Source organism: Haliotis rubra, unplaced genomic scaffold (assembly GCF_003918875.1).
Source record: "Haliotis rubra isolate DU_JTF1 unplaced genomic scaffold, ASM391887v1 Scf797, whole genome shotgun sequence".
Taxonomy (NCBI): Eukaryota; Metazoa; Mollusca; class Gastropoda; order Lepetellida; family Haliotidae; genus Haliotis; species Haliotis rubra.
The window spans coordinates 179,802-207,775 of NW_025767520.1; the positions used below are offsets into that span (position 1 = coordinate 179,802).

Genomic DNA, 27,974 nt, shown 5'->3' on the forward strand with positions numbered 1-27,974 from the left:
TCAGGGGAACGTCAGGGTGAACGTCAGGGTGAACGTCAGGGTAAACATCAGGGTAAACATCAGGGTGAACGTCTGGGTAAACGTCAGGGTGAACGTCTGGGTAAACGTCAGGGTAAACGTCTGGGTGAACGTCAGGGTAAACGTCAGGGTGAACGTCTGGGTGAACGTCAGGGTGAACGTCTGGGTGAACGTCAGGGTGAACGTCAGGGTAAACATCAGGGTAAACGTCAGGGTAAACGTCTGGGTGAACGTCAGGGTGAACGTCAGGGTAAACATCAGGGTAAACATCAGGTTGAACGTCTGGGTGAACATCAGGGTGAACGTCTGGGTAAACGTCAGGGTAAACGTCTGGGTGAACGTCAGGGTAAACATCAGGGTGAACGTCTGGGTGAACGTCAGGGTGAACGTCTGAATATTTCGGTAAACGTCAGGGTGAACGTCAGGGTAAACATCAGGGGTAAACATCAGGGTGAACGTCTGGGTGAACGTCAGGGTGAACTTCTTGGGTAAACGTCAGGGGTAAACGTCTGGCCCCAAAGTCTTTTGGTATGACGCGGTCGGGGAACGCAACCTTCGGGCGGGTGAACGTCACGGGAGGCGGTGAACGTCAGGGGTGAACATTTGGGTGAAACATCAGGGTGAACGTCAGGGTGAAGGTTATGAACATGGGACAACTAAACATCAGGGTGAACATCAGGGTGAACGTCTGGGTGAAGCCCTAGCAGGGTGAACGTCTGGTGTTACACCGTAGCAAACATCAGGGTGAACGTCAAATGGGTTATGTCAGGGTAAACATCAGCGTGAGTAGTGAATGCTTTAACCCCTTGGCTAGCCGGATACAGCCCTAGTGTCTACACTTAGCCACTTACTGGTACATATTGTGGTCCTGTTCGGCTTGGAGTAACACTGGGCGGCTGGCCCGGTGACACGGCATTCCAGTTCTCCACCTGTCGGGACGACAACAAGGTCTACCTTATCATCTTGTTTGTACTGGTCATATGTGAAATTGTAGCTGTTCTCGGCCATCTGAAAAAATCCACATAACAGGTGACATAATGGACTGAGTGGTCTGGCTCAGAGAATTTGTTATCATACTCGAGTGAGTGGGTGAATTTAGTTTTACGCTGCTTTTAGCAACATTCCATCAATATCAAGGGAAACACCTGGAACGGGATTCAGATATTGTACCCATGTGGGGAATCAAACCCAGATCTTCAGCGTGACGAGCGAACACCTTAACCACTCAGCTACCCCACCGCCCTTATCGACACTATCTAAGCAAGCAGTAGAGGACGTAACATGTACGCGAGACTATCCCCTGTTACGCGTACAAGTGACTACCTAAGAGGGGGTCACTGATTCGCATGACTGCCTGATCACAGACAGGGAAATTCTGCATGTCACACAAAAACGTGTCTAAAAGTGTTATATAAGAATTAATTAACCAAAATTTGCTACATTCATTGATAGTTGTTCAAGTTATTGATTGATATGCATGAAGATGTAAAAAGAAAACATTAAATCGTCAAATTTTGACACAAATGTGCAAAAGTTATGCAAAATTTGACCTAAATGCATATTTTTCAGAAACTTACATTAGTATTTTCTGAAAGCTCATTCACCGTAGCTTCAAATTATACTGAACATCATTGAAAATGCACCACCTGTATTGGTTTGGATTTCCAGGAGCATAAATGAGCAATCGGTACAAATTTTACATACTTTTGTAGTCCAATGATTGGTCAAGAAAAGAAACAAGGACCAATCCAGCAAAACAGTGAAGTTTTAATTCAGCTGACAATGAAAGAAAGATGGAGTCAAATTGGAAAGTCAGTAACGTGTATGACCACCGTTAGTAGCAACACAAGCTGTGCAACATCTCATTGAACTGATAAGTCTCGGAATAACGTTTTGAGGCAATGCATTCCACTCTTGTTGCAAGGCATTCTCAAGTTCCCAAGGTTGTTGGGCGACGTGAGAGGCGTTGGCCGATGAATCCCACAAGTGTTCAATAGGAGACAAATCTGGTGACAATGCAGGCCATGGAAGTAGAGGAATGTTGTTGTTTGCCAGAAACACGTGCAGTGTGCGCTCGAGCATTGTCCTGCTCGAATGTGTGCAGATCTTGATGTTGGTTAAAGAAGGGAACGACGCTGTTCTGAAGAATGGTGTCACGGTAGTAAAGGGCATTCACTCTGCCATGACAAACTACCAGAGCGGTTTTGTGATAACTGATCCCTCCCAACACCATAATGCTGCCTCCACCCCACTGATCTGTTTGCACAACACAGTCCTGATGGTAACGTTCTCCCCGTGAAAATGTGACTCTTCGGAGAACACAACACCATGCCAACGTCGTAACAATCACAAACGATGCTGTTCAGCCCATCGTCGGCGTTCACAGCAATGTCTATCAGTCAGGATGGGTCCAACATAACGGCGTCGACACGGTAATCATGCCGCACGGAGACGGCTTCGGACGGTTGAAGCACCGATCAAACCACGTCGGCCTTGGACAACATTGGCGGTTCTGGCAGCCGGCAACGTACAATTCCGAATATGGCGCCGAACAATGTCTCGATCTTGGCGAGGTAACAAGTGCCTGGCCAGGAAGTTGGCGGTCCCTGGTGGTTTCTGTTTGTTGGTACCTGTTGGCAAGTCTTATGATGTAGGAATGATGGCAACCCAATCGTCTTGCAATAATCCTGCTTGATGTGCCAACCTGCAACATGCCCAATGCCCGTTCTCGTTCCTCTGGTGACAATCTTGGCATTGCAAAATTTTACTTGTGGAGGTACAGCTAAAATGAGAACGTTTTTTTGCCGACGGTCATTTATACCCCTAATCAGTATGTTTTACACGTGCAATTTGTGCTGTTCGTGTGTGTGGTGCATGAATTTTGTTGTTGTCATGTGATGTGTTCCGTGATGTGTTAGGGCAATCCGTTCTTTACTGTACAGCATTATTTATTGTCTTTTGTGTTATTAACAACATTTCCGATGTTCAGTTTCACTCTCAAAACAATCCTATTACCATATTTCGAAATTTACAGGTGGTGCGTTTTCAATGATGTTCAGGATATATAAGCAGCTTTCGAGGCACACCAATGCACACTTGTTTGTTATTGTGTTGAAACATGTTTACTTTCTTCAAACTGCACGAACCGTTTCGCGTAGAAGTGACTTGGGAAGCAAGTCATTTAGGGGAGCAGTCTAAGTAAACGTAGGCTCAGTATTATTCGCTACACTGCTATACTGAGTCTAACAAAACCTTATAGAAGGTCGCGTCAGCTAATCTTTTGGACTGACCAATCAGAACACAGCTTACCAAATCCCGAAAGTTAACATTCGCACATACCGTTTGAACCTTTACCTCAAAATCCCGAACGATTCCGAATGCTATTTCCTGCACGATCGCTTCCGAGTGATACACGCAATGAGTAAACAGTCGCTGAAAACAGCGCTTTTGTCAATATTCAAGAATGTCATCTTGCGAATATAGAAGCAAATAGTAACCATGGTCCATAGAGAATACTACACGAGGTCTCGTATGTAATGAGACCGAGTGTGGTATTTTATTTATTACCCACGTCTAACATCCATTTAAATTGACAAAATAGCGTATTTTTTATATGTTTTTGGTTTCAAACCGAAACCGGTTTCATAAAGAGGTTGCGGAAGAGTTTTGTACTGTAGTACAATATATGCATGACGTCACACTAATGACGTCACAGCCATGGTAACCGACGTCACGATGCTTGTCAGTTGTCATCGCCTCGTACAGCCTCCTACAGTAAACTACTCCGTTGCACCTCGTTTCTTGGTTTCCAGCTGCTTCATTCGGCTAACATCACTGGTGGAAACATTGCGTTTATGTTTTTCGACAGATAGAAAGTCTCAGTTTGACTCACAATTAAACAGCGACAAGGCAACGTTCGCAATGTTTACATTCCCACAATGCATTTAAGTCGTAGAATGAATGAATTCACGTGTTTGTTATGAATGAAAAAATAGTTATTTCAGAATGTGACCTAATTGAGAGGTCATCGGTTATCCAATCAAATCGTTAGAATTTCAGGTCAAGTCGTTATGACACAGGTCAACGCGATACAACACTCGTGTGACATACAAGATTAATATGCAACTACCCATACGTTGATCACGTGGGTAATAAATAAGCATATGTACTTCAGGTAAAATACATGTGTTTTATGCAGATTTTCGTTTGTTGATAGATCAGTGTCAGCAACCAAGGAAGAGAAAATTCAAAAACCGTTTTGTAAGTCCCGCCGAACCCTAACAAGTTGTCGTTGTCTGATTGGTTAAATCCGTTCGTCTGTGTCGCGTTTGATTGGACGCTCATAGGTCGCTCAAAGGTTAGCTGACACTCTCTCCATAACATTATGTGTATGTGTATGTATATGAACCTATTTCATGACCACCAATGAACATATTTCACAAGATGAACTGATAATCATACTACTTGCTAACAATTAAATTTGAAGTTAGTGAACTATATTCATATGATTTGCTGCAAATTGAATTATAACTGCGTGAACTGCTGAGGGATCTGGAACAGCTACAGTAACTGGTGTGGCATCTGGTGCTGGCCGGTCTGAAGGAGGTCTCTCAGCTAGGTATTGATGCAGTGTTAAATGCCCTTAAATGAGTCAATCTCAAATTCTCTTATGATCAATAAGAAGGAATTTTTTAATACAGTTACCAAAATTACTGAAACTGATTCCACACCTTTTTGGATGAAATCTTCTTCAAACTACACAAGGAGCAATTTTAGGGAATATATATATCTAAATATTCTAGTCTATTTTTCAGTGATCATGTATAATCACTGAGTGAATCAGACATTATACATAATCACTGAAAATTTCAGAGATTATACATAATCCCTGGTTTTACATATTCACTGTAACTTATATAGTCATTATAATATATATAATAAATAAAGATAAACATTGAGTCTAAAGTAGTTGATATTTGATCATATTTGGTCCCGGATACTATTTCACAGGGAACATAATGAGGGATTAAAGGGATTATCACACCCCAGACATTTCTTCTACTGAAACAATAGTTGGGTAAGGGGAAGACCCCTGTCAGTTGATTGATGTTTAATCTTCAATTCTGTCGCATATAATGTGGCAGACGTTCGCAACTCGTTTAATAGTTTAAAAAATATTGATGAATTTCCAAATTGAGATCAGTAATATCATCATGTTTTTAACCAAAATATCTGAGACTTCTATTCATTTGGATACACGATAACAATAATTTTTTGCCGCTTTCTAAGATGCGTGCGGTCTGCTGTATTTACTGGATGAAGTTACACCATATGTCACTTCCGGAAAATATGCAAATGACTTTATGGATGTCGCATGATTACTCTTGAGGAAGAAAGTTTTAATGGCGGTATCATATGGGTCATAATAGTTTCAAAATGTTCCAGAACTTACTGCAAAGATGAATACTTCAATTTTTCTAAAATTAGACATGACATTCCAATGAAATAAATAATTTTTTCAAATACGATGAATTGTTCTACGTAATTTGTATATGTCCATTGTAAACAACCCCCTGGGCGTGGTGTTTCTGCTCTCCCGGGAAACCTGTATATTCACGACTGTCAAGTATCCACAATGCTTGGGATTTTACGGGACGCCAGGGCCCCAAGGGCCGTGTTTACACACAATCAAGTTGGTCCTCTGTGCACTTCAGTTAGTACCGTGGAGAGCACCCATCTCGCGTACATGAGAAGTATATGTTACGTTAGCAGAAATAGCAGACTCACACATATCGTGTGGCCCAACACAGGAAAAGCATCAGAACAATCAGATTCACACATGGAATAGTGATCCACCACAGGAACAGCATTAGACCGATCAGACTCACACATGGGGGAGTGGTCCAACACAGGAACAGCATCTGAACAATCAGACTCACACATGGGGGAGTGGTCCATCACAGGAACAGCATCTCAACAATCAGACTCACACATGGAAGAGTGGTCCAACACAGGAACAGTATCAGAACAATCAGACTCACACATGGGGGAGTGGTCCAACACAAGAACAGCATCTGAACAATCAGACTCACACATGGAAGAGTGGTCCAACACAGGAACAGCTTCTCAACAATCAGACTCACACATGGGGGAGTGGTCCATCACAGGAACAGCATCTGAACAATCAGACTCACACATGGAAGAGTGGTCCAACACAGGAACAGTATCAGAACAATCAGACTCACACATGGAAGAGTGGTCCAACACAAGAACAGCATCTGAACAATCAGACTCACACATGGAAGAGTGGTCCAACACAAGAACAGCATCTGAACAATCAGACTCACACATGGAAGAGTGGTCCAACACAAGAACAGCATCAGAACAATCAGACTCACACATGGGGGAGTGGTGCAACACAGGAACAGCATCTGAACAATCAGACTCACACATGGGGGAGTGGTCCAACACAGGAACAGCATCTGAACAATCAGACTCACACATGGGGGAGTGGTCCATCACAGGAACAGCATCTCAACAATCAGACTCACACATGGGGGAGTGGTCCAACACAGGAACAGTATCTGAACAATCAGACTCACACATGGGGGAGTGGTCCAACACAGGAACAGCATCAGAACAATCAGACTCACACATGGGGGAGTGGTCCAACACAGGAACAGTATCTGAACAATCAGACTCACACACGGGGGAGTGGTCCAACACAGGAACAGCATCAGAACAATCAGACTCACACATGGGGGAGTGGTCCAACACAGGAACAGCATCAGAACAATCAGACTCACACATGGGGGAGTGGTCCAACACAAGAACAGCTTCTCAACAATCAGACTCACACATGGGGGAGTGGTCCAACACAGGAACAGCATTGGAACAATCAGACTCACACACGGGGGAGTGGTGCAACACAGGAACAGCATCTGAACAATCAGACTCACACATGGGGGAGTGGTGCAACACAGGAACAGTATCTGAACAATCAGACTCACACATGGAACAGTGGTCCAACACAAGAACAGTATCTGAACAATTAGACTCACACATGGAAGAGTGGTCCATTACAGGAACAGCATCTGAACAACCAGACTCACACATGGAAGAGTGGTCCAACACAAGAACAGCATCTCAACAATCAGACTCACACATGGAAGAGTGGTCCAACACAAGAACAGCATCAGAACAATCAGACTCACATATGGAAGAGTGGTCCAACACAAGAACAGCTTCTCAGCAATCAGACTCACACATGGAACAGTGGTCCAACACAAGAACAGCTTCTCAGCAATCACACTCACACATGGAAGAGTGGTCCAACACAAGAACAGCTTCTCAGCAATCAGACTCACACATGGAGGAGTGGTCCAACACAGGAACAGCTTCTCTGCAATCAGACTCACACATGGATGAGTGTTCCAACACAGGAACAGCTTCTCAGCAATCAGACTCACACATGGAGGAGTGGTCCAACACAAGAACAGCTTCTCAGCAATCAGACTCACACATGGAGGAGTGGTACAACACAGGAACAGCTTCTCAGCAATCACAATCACACATTGAAGAGTGGTCCAACACAGGAACAGCTTCTCAGCAATCATACTCACACATGGAGGAGTGGTACAACACAAAAACAGCTTCTCAGCAATCAGACTCACACATTGAACAGTGGTCCAACACAAGAACAGCTTACCAGCAATCAGACTCACACATGGAAGAGTGGTCCAACACAGGAACAGCATCAGAACAATCAGAATCACACATTGAACAGTGGTCCAACACAAGAACAGCTTATCAGCAATCAGACTCAAACAAGGAGTGGTCCAACACAAGAACAGCTTCTCCGCAATCAGACTCACACATTGAAGAGTGGTCCGTCCATCACAGGAACAGCATCAGAACAATCAGACTCACACATGGTAGAGTGGTCCATCACAGGAACAGCTTCTCAGCAATCAGACTCACACATGGAGGAGTGGTGCAACACAAGAACAGCTTCTCAGCAATCAGACTCACACATGGAACAGTGGTCCAACACAAGAACAGCATATCTGACTCTTTGATAAATATGTATATTTGACAGACATAAATTGTCTCACCCTGATAGTAATGTTGACATTTGGTCCAACACAAGAACAGCATATCTGACTCTTTGATAAATATGTATATTTGATAGACATAATTTGTCTCACCCTGATAGTAATGTTGACATTTGGTCCAACACAAGAACAGCATATCTGACTCTTTGATAAATATGTATATTTGACAGACATAATTTGTCTCACCCTGATAGTAATGTTGACATTTGGTCCAACACAAGAACAGCATATCTGACTCTTTGATAAATATGTATATTTGACAGACATAATTTGTCTCACCCTGATAGTAATGTTGACATTTGGTCCAACACAAGAACAGCATATCTGACTCTTTGATAAATATGTATATTTGACAGACATAATTTGTCTCACCCTGATAGTAATGTTGACATTTGGTCCAACACAAGAACAGCATATCTGACTCTTTGATAAATATGTATATTTGACAGACATAATTTGTCTCACCCTGATGGTAATGTTGACATTTGGTCCAACACAAGAACAGCATATCTGACTCTTTGATAAATATGTATATTTGACAGACATAATTTGTCTCACCCTGATAGTAATGTTGACATTTGGTCCAACACAAGAACAGCATATCTGACTCTTTGATAAATATGTATATTTGACAGACATAATTTGTCTCACCCTGATGGTAATGTTGACATTTGGTCCAACACAAGAACAGCATATCTGACTCTTTGATAAATATGTATATTTGACAGACATAATTTGTCTCACCCTGATGGTAATGTTGACATTTGGTCCAACACAAGAACAGCATATCTGACTCTTTGATAAATATGTATATTTGACAGACATAATTTGTCTCACCCTGATGGTAATGTTGACATTTGGTCCAACACAAGAACAGCATATCTGACTCTTTGATAAATATGTATATTTGACAGACATAATTTGTCTCACCTTGATGGTAATGTTGACATTTGGATCCTCTTGAAAACATGTACATAATGTTTGCGGACGGAAATTTCCCTTGATGTTGATGCAGTCTGAGCCAGGCGGCGGACGTGCAGTATTTGGAGACTGTCTTACATCTGAAAGTAGCAAAAATCAAACTGAACAAAGAACATTTCCAGAAATATATTCACAGCTATAAGTAACACTAAACACACACACACCTTAGTCTCTGTTACTACCTAGAGGCTAAAGGAAGTTAAGTCACCATGTCATGTGATCTTAGAGTGAGTGAGTAAGATATCATGCTGCTTGTAGCAATATTTCAGCAATATCACAGCAGGGGAATCCAGAAATGGGCTTCACACATTGTACCAAAGTGGGGATTTGAACTGAGGTATTTGGCATGACCATCAACTGCTTTAACTACTAGGCTACCCAGCCACCTTGTGACTAGAGACGGTAGTTGCCTGTGAGATGCAACAAGGTTAACCTGTAAACCCTCCCACAATCATCTCTGACACTAAAAGAATTCTGTTATAAATCTGTTCCGTTTTGTGTGATTCCTGTCACAATTCTGGTTAACACTCCCACAATCATCTCTGACACTAAAAGAATTATGTTACAAATCTGTTCTGTTTTGTGTGATTCCTGTCACAATTCTGGTTAACACTCCCACAATCATCTCTGACACTAAAAGAATTCTGTTACAAATCTGTTCCGTTTTGTGTGATTCCTGTCACAATTCTGGTTAACCCTCCCACAATCATCTCTGACACTAAAAGAATTCTGTTATAAATCTGTTCCGTTTTGTGTGATTCCTGTCACAATTCTGGTTAACCCTCCCACAATCATCTCTGACACTAAAAGAATTATGTTATAAATCTGTTCCGTTTTGTATGATTCCTGTCACAATTCTGGTTAACCCTCCAACAATCATCTCTGACATTAAAAGAATTCTGTTATAAATCTGTTCCATTTCGTATGATTCCTGTCACAATTCTGGTTAACCCTCCCACAATCACAACCTCTGACACTAAAAGAATTCTGTTATAAATCTGTTCCGTTTTGTGTGATTCCTGTCACAATTCTGGTTAACCCTCCAACAATCATCTCTGACACTAAAAGAATTCTGTTATAAATCTGTTCCATTTCGTATGATTCCTGTCACAATTCTGGTTAACCCTCCCACAAATCATCTCTGACACTAAAAGAATTCTGTTATAAATCTGTTCCGTTTTGTGTGATTCCTGTCACAATTCTGGTTAACCCTCCTACAATCATCTCTGACACTAAAAGAATTCTGTTATAAATCTGTTCCGTTTTGTGTGATTCCTGTCACAATTCCGGTTAACCCTCCCACAATCAATCTCTGACATCATCTCTGACACTAAAAGAATTCTGTTATAAATCTGTTCCAGTTTGTGTGATTCCTGTCACAATTCTGGTCGAATGGGAATCATGTAATAGAGATGAAAGTTTTGTAAGAATAAAGTTATCCATGAGAACATTACCATATCCTTCGATGCGACAAGTCTTCAAGAGTGGGTTTGTTTCATCACGACAATTCCACGTTCCAACATCTGTCTTATTCAGACTCTTTATGCGCATAATATGTTTGTCATCTGAGCGAAACACCACCTCATAACCTTGAGTATTAACATAGCATTCATCTTTATTCTTCAGGCATGTTACTACTTCAATATTATCTCGCCGCGAAAACCCGATAGACTCGTATTGGCCAGTTATGTCACAGGTGATGTTGACTGGCCGTCCAAAGCAGCCTACTTCAGGGCATGATGTACTGGTTTCTGCTGCATCTGTTGAGAAAAGCAAGCATTCTGTTACCATGACTACCAAACATGAAATCCGAGAACCCTTGTCATAATCTGAACTTGTAAAGATTACGGGGGAAAAATATATTAAAATTACAACCTTCACGCATGCTCAATGTGCCTGAAGATCTGACACCCCTATCAATTCAACTGGAGGTCATATCAGTTGGAATTCTATTAGGAACAAACCTACGAAGACCCATGATTGAGTTGATCTTCAGCAACCCACACTTGTCGTAAGAGACGACTGACGGAATCAGGAGATGGGACTCGCTGACTTGGTTGACACGTCATCATATCCAATTTATGTAGATGGATGCTCATGCTGTTGATCACTGGACCCCAGGCTTGATCATATAGAGACACTGCCATAGAGCTGGAATATTGCTGAGTGCAGTGTTCAACAATAGCCTATCAAACAATCTAACTGGAAAAAAACTAGGGTTGATTTGATCAGGAAAACAACACCAAGGCCAGGCCAAACTGAACAGGATCTATTGATCCATGTCATATTTCCCTGTATAACCCAGGAGATGAATACATCCTACATTTCCTATTTAGGTGGGGATGAAGCTGACACTCTGAAGCCCCTTGAAGTGATCAGCTTGTAATTTTGTTAATGTTATGCTGGGTGAACCCACAGACACCAGCATGGTGCTGACAACCACAGATCAGAATCAGGGTCTGTACCACCAGTCAGCAGATCCTGGCGTGACTAAGGGGAGGGAATTGAACAGAGAGTGAGTTTAGTTTTATGCTGCTTTTAGCAATATTTTCAGCAATATCAGGGCAAGTGACACCAGAAATGGGCTTGAGACAGTGTAACCATGTACTGTAGGGAATTGAACCCGGGTCTTCAGCGTGACAAGCGAACGCTTTAACCATTAGGCTACCATACCGCCTGAATTGAACAGAGAACTATGAAATGCCTCATGACGTTGAGAAATTCTTACCACTGACAAAGATGGAGACGAAGCAGACCAGTAGAAAGAGAGAAACCATGGTAACTTGTCTCGTTAACGTCTCCATCAGGTCACATCGATCTGTAAACATCAACAGACATCGATTTGTAAACATCAACATATATTGATCTGTAAACACCAACAGACATTGAAGTGTAAACAACAGATATCGATCTGAAAACATCAACAGATATCAATCTGTAAATATAAGTTGTATGCTTCTCTCGAAGATAATATGGTCTCATCAGACTGTATTACCCGAGTGAGAATCATGCAAAATCAGTGAAACATATTCTGATCTGTACAAAGTGAACGTAAAAACAGCTGATCGAATGGATTTCAAACTCCGGACACGGCATGCGTCATATTATGACGTCATTCAGTTGTTAGCAACACAGCTTCTCGGCAGAGAGCTTGGCGGTTACCGTGGCAGCGGGTAATATTTTTTCCAGTGGTCACACTCCTGGGAGGGGTGACACGGAAACATCCTAAAGCGTCATTGACCAATGAAATTAAAGTATTTTGCATGAAGGTAAGATAATAGCAAATATCGATCTGTAAACATCAACAGATATTGATCTGTAAACATCGACAGATATTGATCTGTAAACACCAACAGATATCGATCTGTAAACATCAACAGATATCGATCTGTACACAACAGATATCGATCTGTACACAACAGATATCGATCTGTAAACACCAACAGATATTGATCTGTAAACATCAACAGATATCGATTTGTAAACATCAACATATATCGATCTGTAAACATCAACAGATATTGATGTGTAAACAGAACAGATATTGATCTGTACACAACAACAGATATTGATCTGTACACAACAACAGATATTGATGTGTTAACATCAACAGATATTGATCAGTAACACAACAGATATTGATCTGTAAACATCAACAGATATTGATCTGTACACCACAACAGATATTGATCTGTAAACATAAACAGTTATTGATCTGCAAATATCAACAGTTATTGATCTGTAAACATCAACAGTTATTGATCTGTAAACATCAACAGATATTGATCTGTAAACGTCAATAGATATTGATCTGTAAACATCAACAGTTATTGATCTGTACACAACAACAGATATTGATCTGTAAACATAAACAGTTATTGTTCTGTAAATATCAACAGTTATTGATCTGTAAACATCAACAGATATTGATCTGTAAACACCAACATATATTGATGTGTAAACAACAGATATCAATCTGTAAACATTATAAGTTGTATGCTTCTCTCAAATGTAATATGGTCTCATCAGACTGTATTACCCGAGGGAGAATCATGCAAAATCAGTGAAACATATTCTGATCTGTACAAAGTGAACGTAAAAACAGCTGATCGAATGGATTTCAAACTCCGGACACGGCATGCGTCATATTATGACGTCATTCAGTTGTTAGCAACACAGCTTCTCGGTAGAGAGCTTGGCTGTTACCGTGGCAGCGGGTAATATTTTTTCCAGTGGTCACGCTCCTGGGAGGGGTGACACGGAAACATCCTAAAGCTTGGATTGTTGGACACTCTAGGTGGCAGGGCACAGTGATTTCAATCATGTTCTTGACCTTCTCCCAATGTCCTGCCAGTTTGGTCTGTATGCGGATCAAGCTTGCATCCAGGATGGACACAGAATATTTTGTTTGTCGACAAATTGAAATCATCAACAGATATTGATCTGTACACAACAACAGATATTGATCTGTAAACATCAACAGATATTGATCTGTACACAACAACAGATATTGATCTGTAAACATCAACAGATATTGATCTGTACACAACATATATTGATCTGTAAACATCAACAGATATTGATCTGTACACAACAGATATTGATCTGTAAACATCAACAGATATTGATCTGTACACAACAGATATTGATCTGTAAACATCAACAGATATTGATCTGCAAACATCAACAGATATTGATCTGTACACATCAGATATTGATCTGTACACAACAGATATTGATCTGTAAACATCAACAGATATTGATCTGTACACATCAGATATTGATCTGTACACAACAGATATTGATCTGTACACAACAACAGATATCGATCTGTAAACATCAACAGATATTGATCTGTAAACATAAACAGATATTGATCTGTAAACACCAACAGATATTGATCTGTACACAACAACAGATTACAGTGAGTTTATTCAAAAATTGCCTCTGTTCACCCAGCAGAAAATGGGTACCCGGTTTGACAAAGTCATGTGACTATAACCTTCTAGCGCCTAACAGGCAGCTTGGGTTATCCGGGGTAATAATAATCAGGGTGTTAGCGCTTTGAGCATGCTTTGTTGGGTGGAGATTAGTGCATTAAAAGACTTCTCATTATTATTATTTATTATTATAACAGCTTAAAATCTAATGAACATCACTGCAGCAGAAACATAATGTCCTGTGTTAAACTGGACACAAAATACTGCCGCCTTCCTGCTTATCAATCGAGAATGGATGCAAATAATTCATAATATGTGTCATCAGGATGACAAGTGAACTCATTGAATCATTCAAAATAATCAAACTGTTAACTGCATACATATTGCATATTTATAGCATTCAGTTTTTCAACACATTTATCGTGCTGGAGTGATTGATCTATTGATCAATCGATTTGTTTCATCAACAATATGTTATGATTGTGTCCTGTTACTGCCAACATGAGTTTTGTGGTTAGGTGTACAATTACAATTCATCTTCCGGTTGTTGATCGATTACTGAGCTCTGATTATCGATCTCCATATTGAGAATGATAACCAACACTACATTATAGTACATATTTAAGTGACATTTTAGTGACTACATCAATCTGGTGATGTGAACTACACTCAACAAGCTCTGACAATCAGTGGCTGTTTTCATTCTAATGACCCGGGAAGCTCCGGGTTAGAATTGATCTTCAGTAACCCATGCTTGTTGTAAGCGGCGACTAACAGGATCACGTAGTCAGGCTCGCTGACATGGTTGACACATGTCATTGTATCCCAATTGTGTAGATCGATGCTCATGCTGTTGATCACTGGATTGTTTTGTCCAGACACCATTATTTACAGACCGCCGCCATATAGCTGGAATATTGCCGAGTGCAGTGTTAAACAACAACCAAACCAAACCAAATCTGATTTGGTAGCTGATTTCATTGTAATCTAAAATGTCAACAACAGACAAGGCGAAAAGTATCGCAACACCCCAGGCGTTCAAAAAAAAATTTAAAAAGCCACTTTAAGACTTTAAGAAAGTAACTTGTCCTGACTAATTTTCCACTTGTCCTGATTTTATGACATAATTATGATGACGTAATTAGGAAAGAAGAAATCAACATGGTATTTGATGTTAATGTTTACTGGACTATTTATTGAAAAGTGATAAATAGCAAAGAAAGATAACTCTACTTTATTATCATTGCGAAATTTAATAGCTACATTTTGAGCTGATATGAAATTAAATCAAAGTGTATTTGCAGTTTGAAACCATAAGTTGAAATTATCTAGTAGGCCACAGACAAGTAAGATACCATTATTTGATTGCCCGAAATGAAAACTGACTTGTCCCGGGCGTCGGGCGATGGGATTTTTGAACCCCTGAACCCCATATCAACGTTATTCGTTTGCTGATGTTGTTTTGCAGAACCCGACCCCATGATGATAAATGATGAATGGTTCTGTTTCAATTTTGCATTAATTCATTTGTAATCTCAATTATATGATTACAGCTACACTACTGATTTATGACTACACAAACGTTTATGCTTGTAACAAGTCTTGAGGAGAGAAACATCATTTCCAGTCACTTACTTCCCAATTGAAACACATGACAGCTATCAGATGTTGGAAGATTTACTGTTACCTACACCAGGTGAAAACTGTTACTCACAGTAACCTGCACTAGGGGTGAAACGGTATACCGTGGTTGTAGTAGAACCTTCGGTTTGGTGTGCCATATTTTGCCTTCGGTTTGGTGTACCGTAATGCAATCCAAAAATTTGGCCTTGTTCATTCAAAATAACAAAGATTAAGGTTATTTTTTCCCGTCGTTATTAAACAATGTAAGGCTTGGCTCTTGTTGTCAATTTTCTGCATTATGATCATATCTCATATACCGAAACAGACCAAAATCTCTAGAAGTCTAGATAAGTTGAGCATCTGCGTAAAATATGCATTGATATGTCCAAACTATGCACTGAAATATATCTATAGCGTCTCAAATTAAAAGGAAAATTACAGAAACGCTTTGGTTAGTTGTTGACTTGCAGACCCTGACTTAGAAATAAAAATAATCAAATACTAACAGAAAGCTGACTAACTGTAAAAAATCTGGGTAGATTATCGATTGAATTTAACCTACAGAAAGAAACAATCACGCAAACACAGCTAATCTGATGAAATGAGACGGCCGGCAAAGATAGGTTTGTCACTTGAGTGGGCTCGTGATGGTACACCCAGTGTTCAGATGTCTAACCTGATCAGACACAATGTGGATGTATTTCTCATTAAACAACGACCATGTTAATGTCGGAAGTACAAACCATTGGCTACAGTTATCTTTTTTAACATTTTTTAAATTACTGACATAGAAAATACCCACATTTTAAAACAGGGGTTGGGTATCGGAAAAATTGAGTTCCCACTGAAGATCAGTAGTACCCATTTATAACAGACACCATGGGTAAAAAGCTAATCTAGAGCTCGGCAACAGCAATACGTACTGGACTTTGGTAAGAGTGTACCGTTGTTTTAAACATATTTTATTCGAAAATGAAATGGATTGGGCACAAGTTATCCAACTTAGGAACGCCCTCTCCCGGAAGTTACATATGTCATATTTACAATTTTGAAAAAAAACACATTGACAACAGGGATTTGTGAAATGAATTTACAAGGTGTTTAAAGAGGATGTGTATAATATATACAAGAACAAAACTACAAAAATCTTTGGTAAGATTGTACTGTTCACACCTAAAATTGAGTTCCCACTGAAGATCAGTTGTACCCATTTATAACAGACACCATGGGTAAAATACCCAGATTGGAAAAAGCTTATCTAGAGCTCTGAAACTGCAATACGTACTGGACTATGGTAAGAGTGTACCGGTCACACCAAACTTGCACCAGCAATTGTTAACAATAACATGCACCAGTGCAGGATGTAAATAGGGAAATTGAACTCTGTACTGTGTTGTAGAAATACATCAGACACTTCCGTAAACAAATTAAATATAATTTCAGTTTCTTTGGCTCACGTTCACAACTTCGTACCCATTTCACATTAATACACAGCATGGCATTTTGTCTGTATTGAGACTTTGTCAAATTATTGGGCTGTAAGTTTTCTATCATGATATATCTCCGTCCAGATATCCTTGCAACATCAGTGAATATAGCTGGTAGGGATGCCACGATACATCAATACTTTTTCAAAGACGATACAATTATCGAAACATTCAAAACTGTATCGATATTTAGTTTTGAAACTATCAGTTTAAATATATTTATGCATCGTTTACATTTTGCAATTGTAACATGTGTCTTGATGTTATCAGTTATAAATGATTACTTTTCATGTACAAAGATGGGAAATTAGAACTTTTAATCTCTGAGAATCAAAACTGTTGATCTTTTCATGGACAATTATAAAATATGTAACATTAATGTTCAAAATGTAACTAAATTTACGCAATAATGCCGTGAAAATAGATATCGTGATACGTATCGAATCGTGACATGGGTATTGTGATACATATTGATTCATGAAACCTATGTATCGGGACATCCCTAATGGCCGGTCTGTCAGACAGTGCTTGGTTCTTTAAAGAACAGCAGGACCTCGGACCAGGAAGTTGTGTACTAGCATCATGACCTGGATTTTCCTTGCAATATTACAATGAATAACGCTAAGTCTCAGCTGGGCTCGAAATAAGTTTTCAACATCCGGAGTACGTACTTGTTATTTTTTCAATTCAGGAGTACTGGAAAACCTGAAAGAGTACATTTTAGAGTATTGAATGGAATTTAATGGAGTATTAGTAATCTTCTGTTTTGTTTCATATACGCACCACAACAATGCTGCTCTTGTGTAAACAGGTCAATAAACATTAAAACAATACTTTTTCAGATAAATACGTCTGTAAATGATTCTAAGAAGTTTTTTTTAAGTCATTTAGAAGTTGGACGAACATGAATACATGAATGTTTTATGGATAACAGGTTATAACCTGTGCTGTATTTCCTACCGTATCGTGCATATTGTTAAGTTGTACATACGCCGATACGGCCCTTATCTGGAGCCCTGTCTCAGTACATTATGTCCAGAGTCTAAACTAAGTCATGGAATCAGTGCAAGTAGCCCTCTCACCCAAATCTTAAGAATCCTGACACGCATTTTGGAGGGTGTGAGAGAGTGAGTTTAGTTTCACACCACTTTTAGCAACATTCCGGCAATATCACAGCAGGGGATACCAGAAATGTGCTTCACACACTGTTCCCGTGTGGGGAATCAAACCTGGGCTTCGGCAGGATGAGTGAACGCTTTAACCACTAGGCTACCCTACCGCTCCTCACAACGATAAGAAAACAAATGGAACATGCTTCAGGATTTCCTGTGTGTGACTCCTTTGAAAATGTGCTGTTCCGTTTATTACAAGGGAAACATCTATGTGAACTGTGGGTGGTATTTCTATTGAAATATATTCCACAGTTTGAAAGTTTTCTGCTGGAGTTGTATTGCTCTATATTTCCATCCTGTAATCATCATCATGATAAATTCCCTTCTACCATTCACATCAGCATTGATACTCAAATGACAGTCCATCACATTCGAGCACTGAATTTCTTTCAGTTATGTACGGTCAAATTGCCCTATCCCAGACTAAATTTGTATCAGTCGTTACTGACTCGTTACCAACGTAATAGATGAAAATCCAGCAGATTTTTCAATCAATCAAATCGAATACAGATCTAGTTCTTATTAAGTAAAGGACGTAACGTGTACTTGAGACGGTACCCTGTTACTCTTACCAGTGACTGCCTGATCACAGACAGGGAAATTCTGCATGTCACACAAAAATGCGTCCAAAAGTGTTATTCATGAAAATATTCAAACAAACTTTCCTACAGTCATTGATAGATGTTCAAGTTATCATGTTACTTATTCATCATTTTGTAGACATCATGGACATGTGACGCTGGACAACTGATGATTCAACAAGTAGATGACATAAGCAGAATTTGTCTCATGGTCTTTTTATCCCTAAGGCAGTCCATGCACAAGTAATACATAACTAGACAGGACTGGGACTCTCTATTATCGCAACATGTGAAAGCAGAAACACTATACCCCACATCGACTGTTTCTATATGCAAATTACAAAAAATTCATCGCTCTTGAAAAAGTCATTTATTTCATTGGAATGTCATGTCAAATTGTAGAAATATTAAAGTGTTCATCTTTGCAGTAATATCTAGAACATTTTGAAACTGGTATGAACCCAAGTGTCAATGCATCTTGCACTAAATAAAACTTACTTCGTCTAGAGTAATCCTGTGACAACTATAAGATCATTTGCATATTTTCCGTGGCAAAACTAGAACAGTAAGTGACGTATTCTGCAACTTTACCCTGCACATGGCAGCAAATTGTATGGCACGTTTTAAGGCGGAATAAAATTAATATGTAATGTTATTGTAACCTTGTGTCCAAATGAATAGAAGTTTCAGATGGTTGGGTTAACATAATTATGATATTACTAATCTTAATGAAATTCTAAATAATTATTAATATTAAAACTATTTATATTCACTATTAGTCTTAAGTAAACGTTTGACAGTGTCATTTGCTTGTACCATGTGCCATAGTAACACCGTAACGAGACAGGATGAGATGTTTGTATATATACTAGCCACATAAAGAAACTGTGCATTGTTATCAAAATATTATCCCAGTTGATAAGTACTAAAACAATGTCGAAGGTACATATAAACTTTAATGGAGAGATCATGAGACCATAACAAGTCGGGAGAATTTCAATTGAAAAGTCAATCACAATGACGTCACGAGTCCACAAGCGGGACAGGGGTCAAACGACCATGTCACAAGCTCAATAACGGGTATGTCCACCATCGGCATTGAGAACAGCAGTGCATCGACGACGCATAGAGCCTATCAAACGTGCAAGGAAGGCTTGTGGGATGTCACGCCAGATTCTCGCAAGTTGGTATGAACTCCCCAATATTCGTGACACTGCAAGATTTCGATCACTCACCGACTTGGTCCACTTCCTAGTTACCAGTCGGTCATGTCAGAGACCACACAATATGGTCTCTGGTCATGTAAACAACCGCTAAGTGTCACGCATCGGCAATTTCGGCAGAAAACGTATTTGCCGCGAGAATAGGAAACCCGCGAGAATAGGAGACACTTGACGTCATTTCCATAGACTTACATGTTATTTCAATGTAGCATAAATAATTTTCATGAAGTGAGTTTAGGGTTGATCTTTGTGAAATTTGACAGGCAAATTTGAAATCATCTCTGCTCTGTGCACATAATTTTAGTTCAGTTCTCCGACCACTATTTAACTAATGATATCACATTTATCAACTTACGTACGGTTCCACAATGCACAATCGCATAGGCCGCCATGTTAAAGAAGTTCACGGCACTGTACAATTGTTGCCATTCGATAAATAAGCAACGGAAAATGAAACAGAAATTATCTGATTGTAGGTAAGACGATTCCTCACTAATGTGCAAAATTTGACTTGGATCTTACGAAAATTAAATTCAAGAAAATTATTTATGCTACACTAAATTAACATGTAAATCTATGGAAATTACATCAAATGTCCGAATACTTTTTGCACGAGGCTGTATATTGTTCGGAGTAAGCCTACTAAGGGACCCGCAGGCGACAGAGGCTGCAGTCCTCCCCCGCGGCTCCCACCACAGACTACACCTGTAGGAAGCGTCAGCGGAGCGGTAGATCCCGCATCGGACTCTGCAAGACGGCGATGGATTGACCTGGGTACATATTCACCATTGTCTCGCGAGACAGAAGCCTGGATGCCAACAACAATATATCGTTCACTTGTGTCATCACACTCCGGCACAGCGATGACTTAACATAACATCACTGCCACAGGCTAATTTGCATATCACGTGACCGGACTTTTCTCTTGTTTGTAATCAAACGCGCATATTCATAATAAGAAGAGACTGGACTCACGAAAGCTTTCGGCGCTCTCTTCATAATGTTTTACATTGTTACATATATATTCTTCCACAACTACGACAGTAAGGTCTATGACAGTACATATTTAGATATCAAACTGGCTGCATCGTTTGCTCTCCGTCGGCTTCGATGACAGCATGTACGTGGAGCCGTACAACCTATGTAAACAAAGGATCGCTACGCAATTCGAAATAGTGTTATCATGGAACCCTCTATTATCGAGGTAGTTAATGTGGTCGCCATTGGGATTATGAACGGCTACTGACATTTAGCATTTTATATATATTTTCACTTGACTGATGTTTATTCTTCATTTCTGTCACAAATAATGTGACAGTTAGTCGCAACTCGTTTAATACCATTGTGGCTATTCCGATTGTCTCGTTTGACCCGGAAATTGAAGCAACTCTCTATTATCGCGGTATTGCTATTTTCTTACTATGGCACGCGGTACAAGCAGATGACACTGTGAAACGTTTACTAAGACAAGTAACCAATCTAAATAGTTTGATCATTTAAAAATATTTAGGAATTTTATTCACATTAGTAATATCATCATGTTTTTAACCCAAACATCTGAAACTTCTATTCATTTGGATACAAGGTAACAATAACGTTACAAAATATTGTTTTTCCGGCTTAAAACGCACCATACAAGTTGCTGCTGTGTGCAGAGTGAAGTTGCATAAATACGTCACTTCCTGTTATATTTTAAGCACGGAAAATACGCTAATGACCTTATAGTTATCGCAGGATTGCTTTTGATGAAGTAAGTTTTGATTCATGCTAGATGTAATGGCAGTAGGGGTCATGCCAGTTTCAAAATGTTCTAGAACTTACTGAAAAGACGAATGCTTTAATATTTCTCCGATTACACATAACATTCAAATGAAATAGATGACTTTTTCAAGAACGATGAATATATTTTACGTAATTTGCATATGTAAACAGCCGATGCGGGGCGTGGTGTTTCTGCTTTCCCGATGTTTTCGCGTGCCGCGATAATAGAGAGTCCCAGTATACATGTTTTTGGATATTTTCTCAGTGAAACTAAACCATTCTATTCAAGATGTTTAGTTAGATGTGTAGACTCATCAAAAATAAAAGAGTAAAAGAAATCTGTACATTATATTGAATGGAAATTGCAAGATGTGACGAATCGTCACATTTTTCTGGCCTGTGGCAGAGGTACTATGCTGGCTTGCCGCATGGAACTCTGGGTAGGAGAGTGTTGTGTCATGGACCATAATCTACAGAAAAATGCCAGGCTATTCCTTTTCTGGGATATCGGAGCAAAATTAGACTTACCAACAACAGAAACAACCGCTATCTTCTAAGATCAAACGCCTACCTCAAACATAAGGGGTATCCCAAGTATTTTCGTACTTTTGCTTTCCTAGACACGTAACTTCCTACGACGCAAAATACGACTAAGTTAAGCTGGTTCCCGGGTCCCTTTGCGCGATGTGCAAGACGTTTATTTGACGTCACATCCGGATTGGTCAAACTGGATTCCGTCGCTATGAAAGATCTGGGAATCATAAGACTTGAAAAGTGACACGTTGTGCGAGAATTGCCCTTACGTACGAAAGCCTATTAGGCCATGAAATTTCAAGAAACCTAAGTGGAAATTTCAAGAAACCTAAGTGGAACTTTCCAGTTACTAAGTGGAAATTTCCAGTTACTAAGTGGAAATTTCCAGTTATTAGGTGGAAATTTCCAGTTACTAAGTGGAAATTTCCAGTTAATAGGGATATGAATTTTCTTTTGACATGGCCCTAATAGGCTTCCGTACTTACGTGGTCCAGGATCTGCGTATGGCTATAAAATTACATAGAAATGTAGAATATTAAATTTCCTATCCGTTGGTATAAATATAAGTGCACCTACCTCGGCGGTTTGAGAAATAGACACTGTTAAATGTTGTCCAAATTTTTGTTATGCGTTAAAAAGCAGTAAATATCTCCGCTTTTGATTGTGTATTGATGAAAGCACTGTGCTACGATTTTTTTAATTTGGCATCGTTACGGAAAGTGTGAGAGAAGAAAATACAGCCTGATATATGAACGACATAAGTATATATGAAATGGGTTTGTGTGCTTATGCATAACGTTAAACGCTCAATCTTAAAAATGACACGCAATAAATGTCGAAAATGGATTTTGTTCTATGACGTCAAACGACGACAGAGAGGCCATACACGTATGAAGATAAGGGGTCATAACTCCGACATGCTTAACACTAGGTCAATGTTACTCAGAATACTTGAAGAGAATTTGTTGTAGATATGGACGCTATATTTTCGTTATGGTTTGTTCACCATGAACCAAACTATACTAAAACAAAGTTCAACAATGTGAGCGGATATGTTTTGGTAGTTGCACAATTCATAAGAAAAGATGACAAAGCACTACATGAGAAAGCACGTAATAGCGATTTGGATGGCCCTATCTGATATATAATTTAGTTCTTAGATTCCCATATTCTCCTGTTAGTGTAGATGTATTTTGACTAATTTTGCATCATTATTAATAGAGTACTAGCCATATCTGCAAATGTAATGAAATTACTGAAAATAATACCACTGGATGCGGAAGTATTTTGTGACGCAGTTTCATAGGATCTGAAAGGTGAACGTTGCATTGGATCTACGGTCATCCGACTATTGCATTATGTTCAGATGTAGAATACATTTAGATCTGCTGACACATGTCTAAAGGTACGAGATTTTGTATACAACTCTAACATTGCCAATTTCCTATTAAAAGTATGTTCAAACCAACTAATTATCAAATCCCACCCTGGCTATGTGAGAGACCTGTTTTGACAGAATCTGGCTAAGTGAGAGGACACTGTCAAAAAAGGTCTCTCACGAAGCCACCGTCCTCTCCCTTAGCCAGATTCTGTCAAAACAGGTCTCTCACATAGCCAGAGTGGCATTTGGCTGACTGGGGTTAGTGTTTTGATAACACCTGGTCAAGATGAGCTTAAGTTTGTTTCAACAAATTGCCCATTTAGTGAGATTAGTGAAATTTGTATTAAAGTGAGATATTTGTACATTGATATGGTATTATTTGAACTTTTTGGAGGATTTTGAGGAAATGCTCAGTTCGTGACATTAGTCACATTTGTATTTAAGTGAGAAACATTGATATGGTATAATTTGAATTCTTTTGGAGTATTTCAGGAAATGCTCAATTGTAGATATAGACTATAGCCCTTGAACAAAGGCTTATGCTTCAGTGGCTAATGCTAATTACCTGGCTCGCATCTCTCATCTAGCCATAGTGCAATGTTGTCTTAACAAGACCTTTTTGGTCAGACTCGGGCTAAGTGAGAGTGAACCGAGAGGACACCCTCTCTGCCCCTTGTCAAATATAGAATGTTGAACGTACACAGTTAATTCACCCTAGACAACGGCTAATCCGTCATTCCTCGCAGTTCATTGGTTATCTCTGCCTAACAGCTAATTACATACGTATATTCATATGAATATTACTAAATTCAGAAAACTAACGCATTATGTGAATAGAAAGAAAAGAAAACATGCCACTTTGGATTCGTTACCATTTAGATGAATGATAAGTGATATTTAATTACTGAGGTAAGATCAAAAAGTGTTGGTTAAATTTCAAATGACTTTCCGAATTATAATATTTAATATGATTTTAATTGTAATAACATTATGTTTATATGATAAGCAACATTATGTCTATTGGCCATGGGTTTACAACATCTTAAAAGCATTTTGAAAAGGAAAAGAGGCAATTTGTGCAATTTGCCTTTAAAATGTTGAAACATTCACATGGCATTTGAATAAATATTGGGAAGTGAAAGAGCCATTTCAAATACAGAGTTAGCTGACACGAGTCATGGTCCAAGGACTACAATTATGTTTACTCACTCACTCACTCATTCCTGTATCACTCTTCCCCAAGAAGCCACTCTACTAGTCTGTCTCTACCCGTGAAGATCCGGGCTAGAACTGATATTCAGTGAGTGAGTGTCAACCAAGTCAGCGAGCCTGACAACCCGATCCCGTTGGTCGCCTCTTACGACAAGCATGGGTTACTGTTCAAAGATCAATATTCTAACCCGGACCTTCACGGGTTCATCTTCAGTAACCCATACTCATGCTGTTGATTATTAACAGACCGCCACAATATCGCTGTACTATTGCGTTAAGCAACAAACAAACTACATTCCCTGGATCATATAATTTTGGGGATTTTTATTGTATGTTCGAGGGACTGATATGATTTTGTTTGATATGGTGGCTGATTAGGGCTATCGCTTTCTCGCCTTAAACTTCAGAGGCAAGTGAGAAAGCGATATCACGAGACGAGAAAGCGATAACACGAGACGAGAAAGCGATAGCACGAGACCAGAAAGCGATAACGCGAGACGAAAAGCGATAGCACGAGACGAGAAAGCGATAACGCGAGACGAGAAAGCGATAGATAACACCAGACGAGAAAGCGATAACACCAGACGAAAAAGCGATAACACGAGACGAGAATGCGATAGCACGAGACGAGAAAGCGATAACGCGAGACGAGAAAGCGATAGCACGAGACGAGAAAGCGATAACGCGAGACGAGAAAGCGATCGATAACACAAGACGAGAAAGCGATACCATCATGTGCACGCGAGAAAGCGATAGAGCGAGAAAGCGATATACCAAGGCGAGAAAGCGATAGAGCGAGAAAGCGATAGAGCGAAAAAGCATATACCAAGGCAATCTGAAACCCTGCTTAAACATTAAACCTAACCCTAACCACTTGAAATAATCTTAATAAAAAGAATACATTTCAAGCGGGGGTTACAGGCGGAACCCTAACCCTTGTGGATACTGGAAAAAGATATTTGGATTTTGACATTTATTTTGTAGCTCTTGGGATCATTTCCGAAGGTTAGTCTCTGTCAGTACTTTTGTAGTTTGTACCAGGGAGACTATAAGGGGAGTGGTCACTCCTCGGAAAGCTCCTTAGCATATGCCTCGGCTCGTCACGTGACCAGTGTAGCCAATATGGCGGCAGCGTAGTTTTTAAGATTGAGCCCGGTTTATATTCAACAGCTGATTACATACGCTGAGTGTTGTGACAACTGAAAACCTACATGTAGAAGATAAGTTACCTATTCTGTCACTTCATTTTAAGTCAAATACTTGTTATTAGTGTCAGTATTAGTACAGTAGATTTGTAGTAAAGTTTCAAGTCGGCTTGTTGTAGCTCACTGGCTTCAATTCTCAGTACACAGCGAAGAAAGACTAAATTCTATCGCTAAAAACTTCTTTCACATATTCGTTTAATTTTTAGAAGGGAAATATACCTTTAGTTGAAAGATGTTTGCAAGTAATAGTGATACTAATAGTTTTATAACTAAAAAATGTTAGCGTGTATTTGAGGTGTGTGAAAAATATGACATATGGCCGATCTGCCATTGAAATACTACAGGGCGTTGTTTGAGTGTTTCTAGTTATTGTTCTAAAACATCTTTCACATACACCTTTAATTTTTATGAGGGGAATATACCATCAGGTGAAAGGTGTTTGCAAGTACATGTAATAGTGATAGTTTTATAACTTAAAATTTCTTATGTATTTCTTTTTTTGTTCTTTATTTCTTTCATTCATTCACATATAATTCTTGCTGTTAATTCATTCATTCATTGTAAAATTCGGACTGATACAATACACTGGCTGAAGTACTGTTAAACGCAGCCGAAGTTGCGCTGGGAAGGAACCAAGTCACTGTGTGCGTTGGAGCATGACGAGGCACACGCTAATTAGTACAAATGGTAAAGAAAGCAAGCGAGTGACCTATCCCTGTTGTAGAGTATCCCTGTTTGTACATATTCATGTGATGTGTACAGATATTGTATTAATGCTTTGATAATTTGGTTGCTTTGCCATATTGTAAATATTGAGTAGTTTATCAGCAAGGCGCGAGAAGTATGCAATTAATACCGTGAAAGATAATCTGTCACTCCCGTCACTCATTAGTTATTGTCTAAATATGCCATCAATGCAGTGTTGAGGCAATATAAATGAAAAGGGTTAGCAATTATGATATTTTGTAAATGGTTACATTTAAAGATGATATTAATTATTGATAATATCCTGCAGCATATATTTGTTTTGTCTAAAGAATGCTTTAATTGTTTCACTTTCAGGGGTTTAAAAGATTTGTCTGTTCATATCTTTAATTAGTTCCTGCTTCAGCGAGAATGATATATGTTTGCCACTATTTCCGGGTCAAACAATTCAATCGGTATTGCCGCGATCCTATTGAGCGAGTTGCGATTATGTGCCAAGAGAAATGAAGATAAAACAGCCCATTACTCAACTGAAAATATATATAATGTCAGTGAAAGTTCATAATCCCGATAACGACAATAGAGGGTCCCATGATGATGACTGTAATACATGTTGCACGAACTGGAAGGCGGCGCCACACAGTCTCAGTGCCAGTGCCACATTATGGCACGAGATAAAATAAACCTCATTATCAAAACATTCTCCACAGTTCTGACTGGATACACTCTTTCACTTCGAATCATATGGCGTTGTCTGTTTATGTGAAAATTACATATTTTCAGTAACAGAGCCTCGAACGATCTTCCTGGTTCAACAGCAGCCTTATCGGGCCACAATTATCATCAGAATATTATATCGTTCAATTGTGTCATGGACCATAATCTATAGAAAAATGCCTGGCTATTCCTTTGCTGGGATATCGGAGAAAAATTAGACTTACCAACAACAGAAACAACCGCTATCTTCTAAGATCAAATGCCTACCTCAAACATACAGGGTATCCCAAGTATTTTCGTACTTTTGCTTTCTATGAGTA

The 27,974-nt window shown here is 39.4% G+C and overlaps 1 protein-coding gene across 1 annotated transcript; it reads right to left on the bottom strand.

Moving 5' to 3' along the window:
- Window positions 1–27,974, bottom strand: LOC124261334. The gene is made up of 6 exons (XM_046695643.1): window positions 27,879–27,974; window positions 11,842–11,931; window positions 10,568–10,873; window positions 9,063–9,193; window positions 841–1,026; window positions 1–477 (listed from the first exon to the last, which is right to left on the bottom strand). The coding sequence occupies exons 2-6, from the start codon at window positions 11,915–11,917 to the stop codon at window positions 1–3; spliced, it is 1,176 nt and encodes a 391-aa protein (XP_046551599.1). The 5' UTR covers window positions 11,918–11,931; window positions 27,879–27,974.